The sequence below is a fragment of the Corticium candelabrum genome, chromosome 5 (genome assembly GCF_963422355.1).
Source record: "Corticium candelabrum chromosome 5, ooCorCand1.1, whole genome shotgun sequence".
Taxonomy (NCBI): Eukaryota; Metazoa; Porifera; class Homoscleromorpha; order Homosclerophorida; family Plakinidae; genus Corticium; species Corticium candelabrum.
The window spans coordinates 4,045,526-4,060,657 of NC_085089.1; the positions used below are offsets into that span (position 1 = coordinate 4,045,526).

General features: G+C 42.8%; 3 protein-coding genes across 3 annotated transcripts; all 3 read right to left on the reverse strand.

Moving 5' to 3' along the window:
* Positions 1-3,471: 3,471 nt before the first annotated feature.
* Positions 3,472-4,575, reverse strand: LOC134179566 (uncharacterized protein K02A2.6-like). The gene has a single exon (XM_062646503.1). The coding sequence runs from the start codon at positions 4,573-4,575 to the stop codon at positions 3,472-3,474; it is 1,104 nt and encodes a 367-aa protein (XP_062502487.1).
* A 50-nt stretch (positions 4,576-4,625) lies between these two features.
* On the reverse strand, positions 4,626-7,454 carry LOC134179567 (uncharacterized). Its single transcript, XM_062646504.1, has one exon. The coding sequence runs from the start codon at positions 7,452-7,454 to the stop codon at positions 4,626-4,628; it is 2,829 nt and encodes a 942-aa protein (XP_062502488.1).
* Positions 7,455-13,994: 6,540 nt separating this feature from the next.
* LOC134180003 (leucine-rich melanocyte differentiation-associated protein-like) lies at positions 13,995-15,053 on the reverse strand. The gene has a single exon (XM_062647057.1). The coding sequence runs from the start codon at positions 14,947-14,949 to the stop codon at positions 14,149-14,151; it is 801 nt and encodes a 266-aa protein (XP_062503041.1). The 5' UTR covers positions 14,950-15,053; the 3' UTR covers positions 13,995-14,148.
* Between the last annotated feature and the right edge of the window lie 79 nt (positions 15,054-15,132).

The window sequence follows — 15,132 nt, forward strand, 5'->3', positions numbered from 1 at the left end:
GAAAAAGAGAGATCTATCCATTTACGTGAGAGCCAAAGTGCTGCAAAGATTTTCCCTGTCCAAGGTATATTACGCAGCACGTGTTTTTACAATGCCACAGCGCCTAATAAAAATGTTCGAAAATGCGATCTGGTCATTTGTCGAGCAGGAGAGTCGACCTCTTGTAAAGCGTAGAGTGTGCATAGCATCTAGGGATTTTGGAGGACTAGATGTACCACACCTTCTTCTAGGATAAATGCAATTCAAATCCAGAGTCTGAAGCGGTTATTCACGGCAAATTTTTTACACAGATTGGATGAACTATGCTTTCTACTGGTTCCGAAATATTGGAGGTTTATACAGGTTAGGAATACGAGCTTTCGGTGCAGCCAACTGGGAACCATGCATCAGATCGGCTTGTGGCAGTACTACCACCCTTTTACCGTCATTTGCTAAAGCTGTGGCAGAAGTGTGGAGGAACAAGAAAGCCAGTGAAACCACGTTTCTATGAAGAAGCATGTGCAGAAGCATTGTGGGACAACGCTCTTATTACAGGTGAACATAATCGGCCCATATATACTATCCGTCACTGGCAAGGTCCGGATACATAACAGTACATGACTTTTATTACCACCATCAAATACGGTGTCTTGTTCAGTATGTTCAACTTTAGACAGAGCCATTCCTCAGCACTAGCTGCAGACACTGCCAAAAGCAGCATGCTGTTTCAGAATAAATGGATGCGAGAGCTACACTTATTTATGAATGGAGATAGTTCTACTTCAATGCAAGATGTCTCAACGAAGATAGTTTATGGACATTTCAAAGTCTTACAGAAGTCCCATTTGTTATGAGAGGTGAAATGCTGTTATGTCAATTTCGGAGATGCAATGGAAAGAACTCTTGTCGATCCCATCAATGCATTCAATGACTTCATATCAAAAAAGACATATTCTGGAAAATGTTGCATAGGGTATTGCCAACAGAGCACAACCTTTTTATCAGTGGTCTAAGTGACGATAAGATGTGTTTGGCCTGCAACACGCAAAAAGGTACAGTTGACCATGTTTTCACCGACTGCTGCAAATGGCAGGATAGTCTACAAATTGCACAAGAATATCTTTGTCAACATGGGGTAAGAATATCAAGAAGTACCAACATTTTCAAGAGACAGACACTGCGGCCTCAAGCAATAGTGGCAACATATATTTATCAGTTACGATTAGTGGAATGAAAATTGTAGTACATTAGTTTTAATGTAATCCGTATTATCACTGAGTCTTATGGACTCTTTTAGTAAAACCGAAAAAATTTACGTGTGTATGTATGTATGTATGTATGTATGTATGTAGAAGCTACAGCAATCACCATGTATGTATGTACTAGTTATGTATGTATGTATGTATGTATGTACGTATGTATGTATGTATGTATGTATGTACGTATGTATGTATGTATGTACGTATGTATGTATGTATGTATGTATGTATGTATGTATGTATGTATGTATGTATGTATGTATGTATGTGGCTCAATTAGTTAGAGTGTGCAGTTAGAGATTGGCAACATCCGGGATCTTCGGGCCAGAGTTTGCGTGCGGGAGGGCCACATACATAAATTCCCTCGGGCAAGGAAGTAACATACAATTGCCTCTCTCTCCGGAGTGTCAGGTTCTGTCTACAGCAGGTATCTACAGCAAGTACAGCAAGTGTGAAGTACATCATAGTGACTTCTGATAAAGTAGTGTTAGATTGCAGAATAGTGATGCAGACCTGCCAACCTAGCTGAATCAAAATGCGTGAGTTTGCAAGAAAAATGCGAGAGAATGCGGGAGTCTAACAATTTTTTACACGCCTACAATAACATTAATATCAATAAATTTTATTTTGTAATAAGTGTTAAATAATATATAAATATTACACTAAGAATAAACAAAGTGCAACAAAATATACACAGAACTTGTACGTACTACTGCTCGTTAGTGAATATATTAATTAAAGCCTAGGCTAAATATAAGAACGAGGTATGTACACATTCTCGCTGCTAGTTGGAATGTTCTAGATTCTATTGTTTTGTGGCTTTCTTAGATAACTCTAGACAACTCTTTGGCAGTCTAGGATAGCTAGCCCCTCCCCTTTCCACTTCCGGACAGTTTGCCTGACCGACTCCTCCTTCTATGTCAATATTGTGACCCGGAGACTCTGATTGTTAGCCTCGTCCCCAGACTTACGTGAGCCTGACAGTGTCCAGTTCCCGTATAACACTTTCAGCCTCCCGTGAGGCTGAAAGTGTCATACGGGAACCGGACACTGCCAGGCTCACGTGAGTCTGGGGACGAGGCTACTGATTGTGATCAAGTATGTATGAAAGAGCCAGATGGAGAGTGGGGCTGCGCATAGACATTGATATCCAGATCACATGATCAGTAACTTCGTTAATTATTAAGGGTAAGTGTATGGTTACACAGAACAGGCACGTCCACCAATGGTCAGAATGCGGGAGATTTGATGCCAAATGCGGGTAGGCGGGAGAAGGGTCCCAAATGCGGGAGTCTCCCGCTCAATGAGGGAGAGTTGGCAGCTCTGGTGATGACAGTATCAAACCTGGGTCTTAGGGGCTCTTGTATGTACATATGTACAAAAAATGTATGTATGTGGCTCAATTGGTTAGAGTGTGCAGTTGGAGATTGGCAACATCCGGGACCTTTTGGTCAGTGTGTAAGTGCGGGAGGACCACATACATAAGTTCCCTTGGGCAAGGAACTAACATACAATTGCCTCTCTCTCCGGAGTGTCAAGTTCTGTCCAAGCAGCAAAGATGAAGAAGAACATGATGACATATAGTAACTGCTAGAGTTTAGATTGTACAGTAGCAAGTATTTAGTGTCTGTAACCTGGGCCCTTAGGGTCCTTGTAACAAAAAAATAAAATGTGTGCATATATGTAAACAAAAAGCTTTCGACAAGGTTAACTGGACACATCTGTCTAGAGTACTCGGTGCTTTTGGGTTTGGTCCCTCTTTCCAAAAATGGGTAAAAATAGTGTATTCTAACATCGGCAGTCACGTCATAGTCAATAGATATCTGTCATCAAGAATAGACATACACCACGGCGTCAGACAAGGATGTCCACTGTCACCTCTTTTGTATGTTCTCAGTTTCGAGCCTTTAGCGTCAGCAATAAGACAAAATCCTATCATACAAGGAGTGCCAACTGTTGACGACCCTCTTAGAGATAGTATTTGTTGTATAGCTCACCAGCCGTAATACTACTCCGCTGTAGTCTAGGCTAAGTATATCGCGTATACCGACTCAGTGAACCGGTTATACCAGAATCTATTCTGCTACAGTGAACGACACGTACTCTACTGCACAAGTGCACTCAACGCTAGTTATCGCTAGACTAATATAACACGTACACAAACCGCAGTTACACCTAAAGCGCATGCTCGCTATACCACACTCTCCCTTCCTTAGTCTGGTGCTGTCCTTATCTATTGTTCACGATATCTTGCTGGTGGTTGTCTGTTTTGTCTCATTGGATAACGTCTGGAAGTCTCAATCTCGTGGTCTTCTGGAGGTGATAACATTTCCTTGGAGATCAAGGTAGACTCCTCATCTTGGTCCTTGTGTTTAGTAGATTGAACTACTTGTCCTGTCTCTTTCACAGGAATGACTGGTACTGGTATCTCTTCCACCTCTATCTCTGGTACACTTACATCAGCTGTTTCTGGTACACTCCGTTGATCTCTCCAACGCATTTGGTCTATATGCACGTACCTGGAATGTCCTTCCACATTCACTAAATAGCTGGTTGGTCCTAGCTGTTGTTCAACGGTTCCCACCAACCACCTACCACGACTATCTTGACGTGGATTCCACACACAGACTTTACAACCAGGATCCAGTTGTCTTGATCGTTTGGTAGCTTCCTCGAACTTGATTCTCTGTTCATCTCTGTCAATGTCACTTACCTCTGGGCGCAACAAAGATAACTTGGTTCTTGGTATTCGTTTGATCAACAGTTCGGCAGGAGTTTTGCCTGTTGCAGTATGTGGAGTCGTACGATAGTGTAGAAGGAACGAAGACACTTGATGACTTATTGATCTTCCCGCTGGTCGAACCTTCAAGCTCTTTTTCAACTCTTGTATCATTCGCTCAATCTGTCCATTAGATGCAGGATCGTAGGGTGGAGTCAGTTGATGCTTGATTCCATTGGCCTCCATAAACTTCTTGAAGTCTTGTGCCCTAAACTGAGGACCGTTGTCGGTTACAAGTCGCTGTGGCAATCCATGACAAGAAAAGCTTCTTCGCAAAGCTTCAATTGTCTGCCCTGTAGTAGCATGTATACCCAGTTCGTGGACTTCCGGCCATTTAGAGAAGGCATCTACAATAAGTAAACACTGCTTTCCCGCAAACTCTGCAAAATCCGCAAGGACACGTTCCCATGGTGATGTTGGGTAGATCCATGGATGTGAGGGTTTAGTAGTGCTTGGTCTACTCTTCTGGTTTTGACACTGTTCACATGATCTTGCCAAATCTTCTATATCCCTGTCCAGGTTTGGCCACCACACGTAACTTCTGGCTAAGGCCTTCATTTTGCTGGTCCCCAGATGACCCTCATGTATCTGCTCTAATACGGTCTTTCTCAATTCCTCTGGGATGATAACTCTGCTGCCCCACAATAGCAGCCTCCTTCGATCGATAACTCATTAGCACGTTTAGCAAATGGTTGTAAGGATTGGTCCACATCTCTGGTAGTCCATCCGTATCGAGTATATTGATATGCTCTCCTTGTCACCACATTCAATTGGGTTGCCTTTGCAATCTCTTTGGCAGTCATAAGCAATGGTTCACAATAATCCACTCCAAAGATTTGTTCATTTGGATCAATCACTTCTGCTGGTATAGGAAGTCGAGACAATACATCAGCTTCCTTGTTATCCGGCCCTGTCCTGTATTCTAGCTCATAGCTGTATGCACTTAATATGAGTGCCCAGCGCTGCAGTCGTGCAGCTGCTAGCGTAGGAACTCCTTCCTTAGCTCCTAGAATCCTCAGTAGCGGTCGATAATCGGTTAATAGCGTAAACTTTCTTCCCATCAGGTATTTATGGAAGTGTCTTACTCCATAAATCAAGGCTAGGGCCTCTTTTTCTAAATGAGCATAATTCTTCTCAGCTGGAGCTAGTGTTCGTGATGCAAATGCGACTGGGCGTTCAGTGCCATCTTCCATGACACGACTTAGACACGCTCCTACTCCATATGGTGAAGCATCACAACTTAACTTGATGGGCTTACCCAAATCATAATGTACTAGTAAGTCCGATTTCACTAGTATTTGTTTTGCCTGCCGGAATGCCTTTCTCTGTTGATCCAACCACTTCCAACGTTGCTGTTTCTTCAGTAAGATATACAGTGGTTGTAATGTCGATGACAAATTAGGTAAGAACTTCCCATAATAATTTAGAAGTCCCAAGAAAGCCTTCAATTCAGTCACGTTACTAGGGTCAGGTGCATTTTGAATCGCTTCCATCTTACTTCGAGATGGGGATATGCCTTCTGCACTCACCACGTGCCCCAAATATTCTACCTTGGACTTGCCAAATTCACATTTTTCCATTTTTAGCTTAATTCCGGCTTGGTTAAGTCTTTCCAAGACCTTGAATAACCTGTGGTTATGCTGTTCATCACTGTTGCCCACTATTAGAATATCATCTAGGTAGCAGATGACTCCGTCCAGTCCTGATAAAACGTTATCTATAGCTTGTTGCCATATACTGGGTGCTGAGCTTATGCCAAATGGCATCCTTGTGTACGTAAACATGCCCTTGTGTGTATTAATGGTTAGGTATTGCTGACTTCTGAGGTCTACTAACATCTGTTGATACGCTTGCTTGAGATCCAAACGAGAAAATTTCTTCCCTCCTGCTAAGGTCGAAAACAAGTCATCTGGATTCGGCATCGGATATTGATCCAAATCAATATAGGGGTTGATGGTGACCTTGTAGTCGCCACATATTCTAACATTTCCATCCCCCTTTCGAACTACCACGATGGGTGATGCCCATTCACTCTTCTCTACTGGTTTCAGAATACCTTTCTTCCGCATCCGTTCGAGTTCAGCATCGACCTTACCATGCAAGGCATATTGAATTGGTCTGGATCGATGAAACTTTGGTTTGGCATCTGTATTCAACATGATGTTGGCCTGATATCCAACCAATGTACCTACCCCAGTGCCAAACAACTGTGGAAAGGTTTCCACTGGGTCTATTGTCTGAAATTTCTGTACAGTGAAGATTGAATCCCAATCTAGTTTAAAATGTTTCAACCAGTCTCTTCCTAGGATGACGGGCTTGTTCTTCACTTTTACCACATGAAACTTTACATTTACTTGCTGTTCCTTGTATCTTACAGGAACTTCCGCTTCTCCTTGCACATTCAAGGGCTGTCCATTGTACGCGTGCAATCTGGTGGTACTTGGGCGCGACTGTATATGTTTCAAGTACTTCTGATATGTACTAGTGGGGATAACCGTAACTGTTACTCCGGTATCGATTTCTAACTCTATCTGTCTTCCAGCAACGTCCATTTCCACTGTGACACCTCTCTTGTTTGAGATACTATAAACAACACTAAGCGATTCCTCATCTACATGATGGGTAGTTCGGGGCTTCCCCTTTCCACGTGTTGCGTCTTTGGAATCTCTACTCTGCATTCTCTTCCGGCATACTCGACTAATATGCCCCTGTCCCTTGCAAAAATGGCACGTTTGTGTCTTAAATCTACAATTCTGTGGCGTATGCCCTTTCGTTCCGCATCGGTGACATGCTTGTTCGCCACCACTTCCGTGTTTCGTGGTTTTCGTATTGACACCTGTCTTGTCTTTCCGAACAATGTACGCGGTCTCAGACTTCAGAGTGGGCGGACCTTGTGGTGCACACCCACGAAGAATCCTTGTCTCTTGTCTCGCTGCTTCGAATGCCTGTGATATTTGCAGAGCCCTCTCTAACGTAAGGTCTGTCTCTGCCAACACTTTCCTTTGTAGTGCTTCACTATTCAACCCACATACGAGTTGGTCGCGTAGCGCGGTTTGTAAATACTCCCCAAACTCGCAGTCCTTCGCTAACCGACGCAGCTCAGACAAATACACAGCGATTGACTCACCTTCTCGCTGTTGTCTTTTGAAGAACTTGAATCGCTCCGCTATGACGACTACTTTGGGCTGGTAGTGCCTCTTTAGCACGTCAATCAGCGCCTCCAACTCGAGATCTTGCGGCAGTCGCGGTCTTACTAGGTTCTTCAATAGGGTGTAGGTCGTCCCTCCGATGTTCGTCAAGAACACGGCCTTCTGTTTGTCTCCATCTTCGATCGAGTTAGCTGTACAATACAAGAAGAACCTCTCTTTATAGTCCTCTACGGTGTCAATTCCTGGGCTGAACTCCGCCAAACGTCCATGATAACTTGCAGCCGCCATACGGTCGTGTGTTTACTCTGATAGTTCGAACTCCTATCGTTCAATGGCAATCTCTTGTCGCAACTGTATCGGTGCTCCTCAGTGTCGTATCGATCTTCTTATGGCTACATGCTCTTCGCCACTCTCCGAGTATATCCTCGTCGCCAATTGTTGTATAGCTCACCAGCCGTAATACTACTTCGCTGTAGTCTAGGCTAAGTATATCGCGTATACCGACTCAGTGGACCGGTTATACCAGAATCTATTCTGCTACAGTGAACGACACGTACTCTACTGCACAAGTGCACTCAACGCTAGTTATCGCTAGACTAATATAACACGTACACAAACCGCAGTTACACCTAAAGCGCATGCTCGCTATACCACAGTATTAAAGTATCCAGTTACGCAGATGACATGACTGTTTTTCGAACAACAGAGACAAGCTTTCAGGCCTTAAATGATGAACTAACGGTTTATAACTCTGCCAGTGGAGCACACCTCAACCGAGAAAAGTCAGTTGGCTTATGGCTTGGAAAGTGGAAACGTCAAGAAAACCCATTGCAAATAAAATGGACTACCACAGCGATCAAGATTCTTGGCCTAACGTTCAGTCCTTCGTATTATGAATCTATTAAAGAAAACTGGTCAATGGTCTTAGAGAAACTGAAAAAGACATTGGACATTTAGAAAAGTCGAGATCTGTCATACCTAGGGCGAGCACACTTCCTGTCAACATACGCTTTAAGCAAGATATACTACACGGCACACACATATACTATGCCTCATCAAACGTTACAGCAATTCCAAGACATTATATGGGATTTCTTTGGATTAAAACGCCACCACTAATAAAAAGATCGGTGTGTATTTCACGAAGTAGAGATGGAGGACTAGGCATGCCTCATCTCCTTTCTAGACTAATGGCAATACGCCTCCAAACGATCCGACGCTTGTTTGATAAAAAGAATCAAGCAGCTTGGAAAGACCTCGCTCGACAGCAACTATCTCATCTCAGTGGACAATACAACATGGGCTATGCAGTTTTTGCCGCCTCAGGCTGGATGCCCGACCATCGCAACTACACCAAGCTTTCATCCTTTATCGCCAACTTTACATGTCCTGGAGAAAACTTGACGGAGGACGGGATTTTGCCTCTCCTAAGTAATATTGAAGATGCTGCCGAAGAACCTCTGTGAGGAAACCACCTTATAAAAGACCAGTCCAATCGCCCCATACTTCAGCCTTCACTAGCTAGATGTCGCTTCTTCAATGTTAAAGATATATGGACCAAACAACCTCCAGATGCCAGAACGGTCGCGGCAAAATTTTACCCTCAAGTTTTACATGCCTTTCCGCAATCTTGGACTAGCCTTCCCCATCAAGAGCCCTCTTCCGAACATAGAATGCCACATTGACAGGCACGTCTCTGTTTCTTCAGCACAGCCGATAAACCACTGCTACTGTCAGATGTGAATACACGTTTACTGTACCGATGTCTCTTATCTAAACACATAGACCGTCCACCGTGCCAGGAAAAATGGGACGCCTCATACGGACCAATTACGGACAAACAATGGCTCTCACTATGGAATTTTCCTCAAAACATGACGCTTTTACAATAGGACATAGCATGAAAATTTCTGCACCTGGTTCTGTCAACTAACTCAGTCCTCTATAGGGCTAAACTTGCCACAACACGTCAGTGTCCAGCGTGCCACCAGCCAGACGACACCATTGAACATGTATTCAATACTTGCCCAATATGGAAAGGACTCTTACGGCAAGCTTGTCTCTTATTGAGTAGGGTATCCTTAAATCCACCTACGGCTCTCCACCCATTGGAGCTGATGAATGAAACTGGAAACCTAAGAACTTTCTTCGTCTTAACTCTTCGCAATGCATACATACATACAAAAAGAAAAACTCTTCCTCCCGTTGGAATTATGAACAGTTTTATGTGGCATCTACGTCGACATATACGAACTGTTTGTGCAAGAAAGTCGGACATATCTTTTTGAAAGCCTTTGGGACCTTTTGTAAACCTAGCTTTAGTGTAAAGAATTTAGATTGATTTAGAAGTTGTACCAACTTTTAATAATAACAAAAAAATGTATGTATGTATGTATGTATTGGGAGGCTCGGAGGATGCCACGAGGTTTTGGTAGCTCCGCCAACCTTACCGATACAGAGTGAATTCCCAAGTCATTTTGGAGAACTTTAGCGACAGAAAGGTATATTAACCTACAGGCTACGTAGATTGCCAGCCTAATTGATCGGAAGACTAACCATGATCAAGAAGAAGAAAGAATGGCGGCTGTACAGGGACTATTTGGTCGCGTGGACTATTTGGTCGCGGGCAATTATCTCGCTCTTATTTGGTTCCCGAAACCGTTTAGCTAGGGCTTTTTTGATTTTGGCCACCTGCAGGGACTATTTGGTCGCGTGGACTATTTGATTTCGCATTTATTGCGCCTCAAATCGGCGCTCTCCAACTCTTACAGCTGTACGAGACGGACGCGAACGACGTGACGATGGCCATGATAATTTTCACGCGTCTCCCAGACGTCTCGATGAGCCAAAATCGAGTGCGACCTGCTTCTTCTTCGTTTGTATTTGGCTTCATATGAATACCGAAGTCATCACGACCTTGTCGATCGCAATTTCGCGTGTCTGGCGTTTCGTTTTGAGGCAAATCTCGGCTCGTCTGGTAGCAGGCGTGTCGAAAGTAGGCGGAGTAAGAATGTCTTGTGCGTTACAAGGTAAACAAACATGATGTGATCACGGAGAGTAGAGATGTGGTGATGTGCCTAAGAATGTTTTAGTACGTAGAATGCTGCGGCTAGCTGCAGATTTATGCATCGATCCTGCATGGCATCGATCGATACTTAAGTGCACAGTGACGTATGCCTACTGTCTACGCAAGGAAGACGATCTACGTCTCTGAAATTGGTTGCGCACGACCAAAGATCGGTGATGACTTTCAGAACAGAAGAGAAAATAAGTGAATATATGTAGTTCGAGAAACAACTAATTAAATGTATCTGATGTAAAATCACTTATTTGCACCTGGTCTCTCAGATGGGTATTGATGGTTGTTTGTTTGCGTTGTTGTACACTATAAAACGATACGTTTGTTTAGTGAAATCTTGTTTTCTCGTATACATGCATCTTCTGTGTCTTTCTGCCATTTAGTCTGTCCGTCTGTCTATCTTTTCTTTGATTGGTGACACAGCAAATGTGCTGCAGTAGTATCAGAATATGCAGACAAGAAAATGAAGACAAGAACTATACTAATCAGCATGCAGCTATGCGCATGCATGCAGATATGAGTGTGTATACAGAGATGCAATGCAAGAGTGATCAGTGGAAAAGTGTCTAAGTTTGTCTGTCTGTCTGTCTGTCTGTCTGTCTGTCAAAGACATTTATTTGAACATTTTATCTATGATACATTTCCGCAATGCAAATAACTATATATGCTGTCCAACTACTATCAATGTTCATGAATTAAGTAAATTCAAAACAAAACTCGAAGGAACTAATAGCTCTAAAAACTCTAGAAACTCCAAAAGCAGCTAAATTACGTGCAAAGCCCTAGCTCAGTGTCAGCTAGTGGCTAAAGAACTGAGTGGCATAAAAGTCACTTCTGTTGACTCCAGTCAATGAAGATGACTTCTTAGAGATGACGTTCGCATTGCACTTTTGGAGTTGGACCAAAAAGCGTTTACTCCAGAAGTCGATAAATTCCGCTGAATTTAGTCTCCCGACTTCGTCTGATGACTTCTTTGCTATCTTTTATAAGAATCTGCATGCATCAAACTCCCACGTTCCAAAGTGTTCCATTACCAATGGAATTGCACTGACAATTGACCCTCCTGGTAGTTGTTGTTTGTTATATTTTGCTCTCTTCCTGTCTGCTCCCCTGTCTGCAGCTGTCTGTCTGTCTGTCTGTCTGTCTGTCTGTCTGTTTGTCTGTCTGTCTGTCTGTCTGTCTGTCTGTCTGACTGTCTGTCTGTCTGTCCGTCTGACTGTCTGTCTACAACTATTACAACTATTATAATACAACTATTATAGCTGCATGGCAGCGAATGGCCAATGCAATGATTTACTTATAGCTGGGGTCTCTTAGTTACGAATAAGCTAATTATTAAGAAATATAATAACTAAGACAGACAGACAGACAGACAGACAGACAGACGGACAGACAGACAGACAGGCAGACAGACAGACAGACAGACAGACGGACAGACAGACAGACAGATTATATTTGAACTCTTACTCTATTAATAACAATAGGCAGACAGACAGACAGACAAACAGGCAGACAGACAAACAGGCAGACAGGCAGACAAACAGATTATTATATTTGAACTCTTACTCTATTATTAGTAACAATAGACAGACAGACAGACAGACAGACTGACTGACACATACAGACAGGCTGTTTTCGCAGATTGCATATCCATCATCGCAGGAAGCCGAGTACAGCATGCAGACAACAGACCGGACAACTAATTAGCTAACCGCGGCACATCTCTACACTCCGTGATCAGATCATGTTTGTTTACCTTGTAACGCACAAGACATTCTTACTCCGCCTACTTTCAACACGCCCGCTACCAGACGAGCCGAGATTTGCCTCAAACGAAACGTCAGATACGCGAAATTGCGATCGACAAGGTCGTAATGACTTCGGTATTCATATGAAGCCAAATACAAATGAAGAAGAAGCAGGTCGCACTCGATTTCGGCTCATCGAGACGTCTGGGAGACGCGTGAAAATTATCATGGCCATCGTCACGTCGTTCGCGTCCGTCTCGTACAGCTGTAAGAGTTGGAGAGCGCCGATTCGAGGCGCAATAAATGCGAAACCAACTAGTCCACCACCAAATAGTCCCTGCAGGTGGCCGAAACCAAATAAGCCCTAGTTAAACGGTTTCGGGAACCAAATAAGAGCGAGATGATTGCCCGCGACCAAATAGTCTCTGTACAGCGGCCAATTGCAAGTTGCAGAGCTAGGCCGTTGTCAGTCAGATTGGTTGCCGAAGGCGTGACAGCAGAAGATTTAGTGAAGGCTTTATTTAAGCAACTGCTGGAAGAGTGTATCATGTGCGTGTCCCACAATAGCAGAAACGTGGCAGATTACCTTGCTGAATGAAGAATCCAAAGAAAAGTTGGTACTGACAGGTCTGATAGTGAATAGTGTTGGGTTGGAAGTAATGCCACTACAAGATCCACCAGCTTTTGTCTCAGTCAAAATGCCCTTTGAAATGGCAGATAATGTCATTATCTCGAGAATAGCAGAAAACGGTCAAGTTGCAAAAATTACAAGGCGTACTTACTCCTTTGCAGGACATGTGGAAACGGGAGTGAGAGTATACAAAGTACAGAATTCAAGAGCATATTTTCCTGAGCGCATAATTTATGGGAGATACAATTTACGTCTGCATGTGCGATATGCTGGACAACTTCCAACATGTTATAGATGCGGAAGCACCACTCATATGATAAAGACTGTCAACAAAAAATGATAAGAATCCTGAAGACCAGCGTAATGAGAATCATGACCATCATCCTGACAAAAACCACGATGTAGAAATGCAGCAAGAAAACAAAGAAGAAGAGAATGTAAAAGAACTGGAAAGTCAAACAGCAACAGAAATGGAACAATCAGAGCAGAATCCTGAAAGTGCAAAGACAACGTGGAACCTCTACAAGAGATGACATGTTCGACAATGGAAACCACCAATCAATCACAACCAGAAACAGACAACCAAAGAGTAAGGGACAAACCAGTCACAAACACGTTACCAGAAACAAAACAGTGTGCACAATCTAATCCAACAGAAAGCACAGCAGATCACAAGCAACAGTCTAAAGAAGGATAACTGAACATGACACTCCGCCAAAATCCTAAAACATCGCAATCACCTGACAGAAAAACAGAATCAAGATCCAGATCTACAACACCATCTATATCACCTGTCAATAGATCACTTGTCATTGAACAGAAGAGCAAACGTCGCTGAAGAAACAGTACCTGTTTTTCTTTTCTAGGGCTTGGGAGACTTTAATAACTATTGGAGACCATTTGCAGAAAGAAAAGGAGTTATTTAACTATGTCAATTTAACAATGGTATCCAACGTATGATTGTAAACTATCTAAACTGAGTCTTAAGAACTCTTTTAATAAAACAGAAAAAATGCATGTGTGTATGTATGTATGCATGTAATCAAAGTGTAAAACAAGTCAACTTATTATTCACAATGCAAGATTTTTGTTTTCACAAAGTTTAAAGTGTAATTCAAATGAAATGCGTCCTGTTAAACCTGATGTTTCCTTTTCACAACACACATATTTTGATTCATGTCTACTATACTGACTCTTATCTGCTGCTTTGTGTCAATATTGATTCACTGTTGACGTTTAACTTAATTAAAATTAGGCTGCTGTCATTGTTGGCCAAAGTTTGCTTTAACTAACACCTTCCATGACTACAATCGGTTCCACCACATTTGTCAAATAAATAACATGTAAATTTATCATAAAAATTGCTTCCCAACAAACATATTAAACTCCAATTTATTGGTGATATTCTCATGTTTCAATAACGTTATCAAAATACATGTGAAGCAACCAAGCTCTCAGTATAATCATAGTCAGAACTAATCAAAAGACTACAAAGAACACAATGTCTGGCATGTACAGTAGAACTCATAAGTCATTATTTCGAATGAAGCGATTTCCTTCTGAATGCCTACCATAGTACACATAACGACACACACCAAATGAGCCTTTGTGATTTCCTTCTTGAGCTAAACGCTGTGGAAGAGGAGTATATTCACTCTCATCTCTGTCATACCTAGTGGTCTGCTTAGTTGAATCTTCCGATGGTGGATGAACTATCTTCATGAAAGCTCCAACCCTTACAGCTTCCTGACGCTCTTTTGCTGACACAGCCTTTGAATCTAAGAATTTCAACCTTGGAAGTTTGTGAATGAGGAAGTATCTGTATCGCTGATAGTCTTCTTCATCCTTATCAGAACATGAAAGCTCATTTGGACAGCAAATGTTTCCAAGGAGACTCAGAAATGTAATGTTTGGACAATTCTTCAATATATCTTCTAGCAGTGACTCAAGATTAGTGATCATGTTTTTGTTCATTGACAACGTTTCCAGTTTTGGTAAGAGAGGCAAATTAAATCCATCTCGAAGACGATTGTTGTCTAAAATTAACTCTTTGAGCTCCTTGAATTGCCCTATCCCATCCACAGACGTCAAACAGTTGTAGCTCAGATCTAGTCGTCTGGCTACATGAGCATAATGGCGTACAATCCGTGAAGGGAGAGCGACGACGTCCTGCCCTGTGTACGTAAGCAAATCTCCGGACAAAATAGCGCCGTCTTCACCTTGTTCAGCGTTGTCTCGCGCTGTGGCTGGAGACCACCTGTACCCGTCGTTGGGATCCTCTTTTGTGAGCCTTCCTGCTCTTTCCAGAATATCTTCAGACGTCATAGCACGAGAGGAATACACGCCTAGTGCGTCCCTGTTCTTTCGCTTTCCTTCTTTGTTTCACCGGCGGCTGATAACGGTACACAGCAACATCAGCGTCAGACAACGTCTACGCATGCGTCAATGCGCGTACAGAAGCGGAGGAACTAGTAGCACTTTTGAGCATGCGCACACGGATATTGGCGC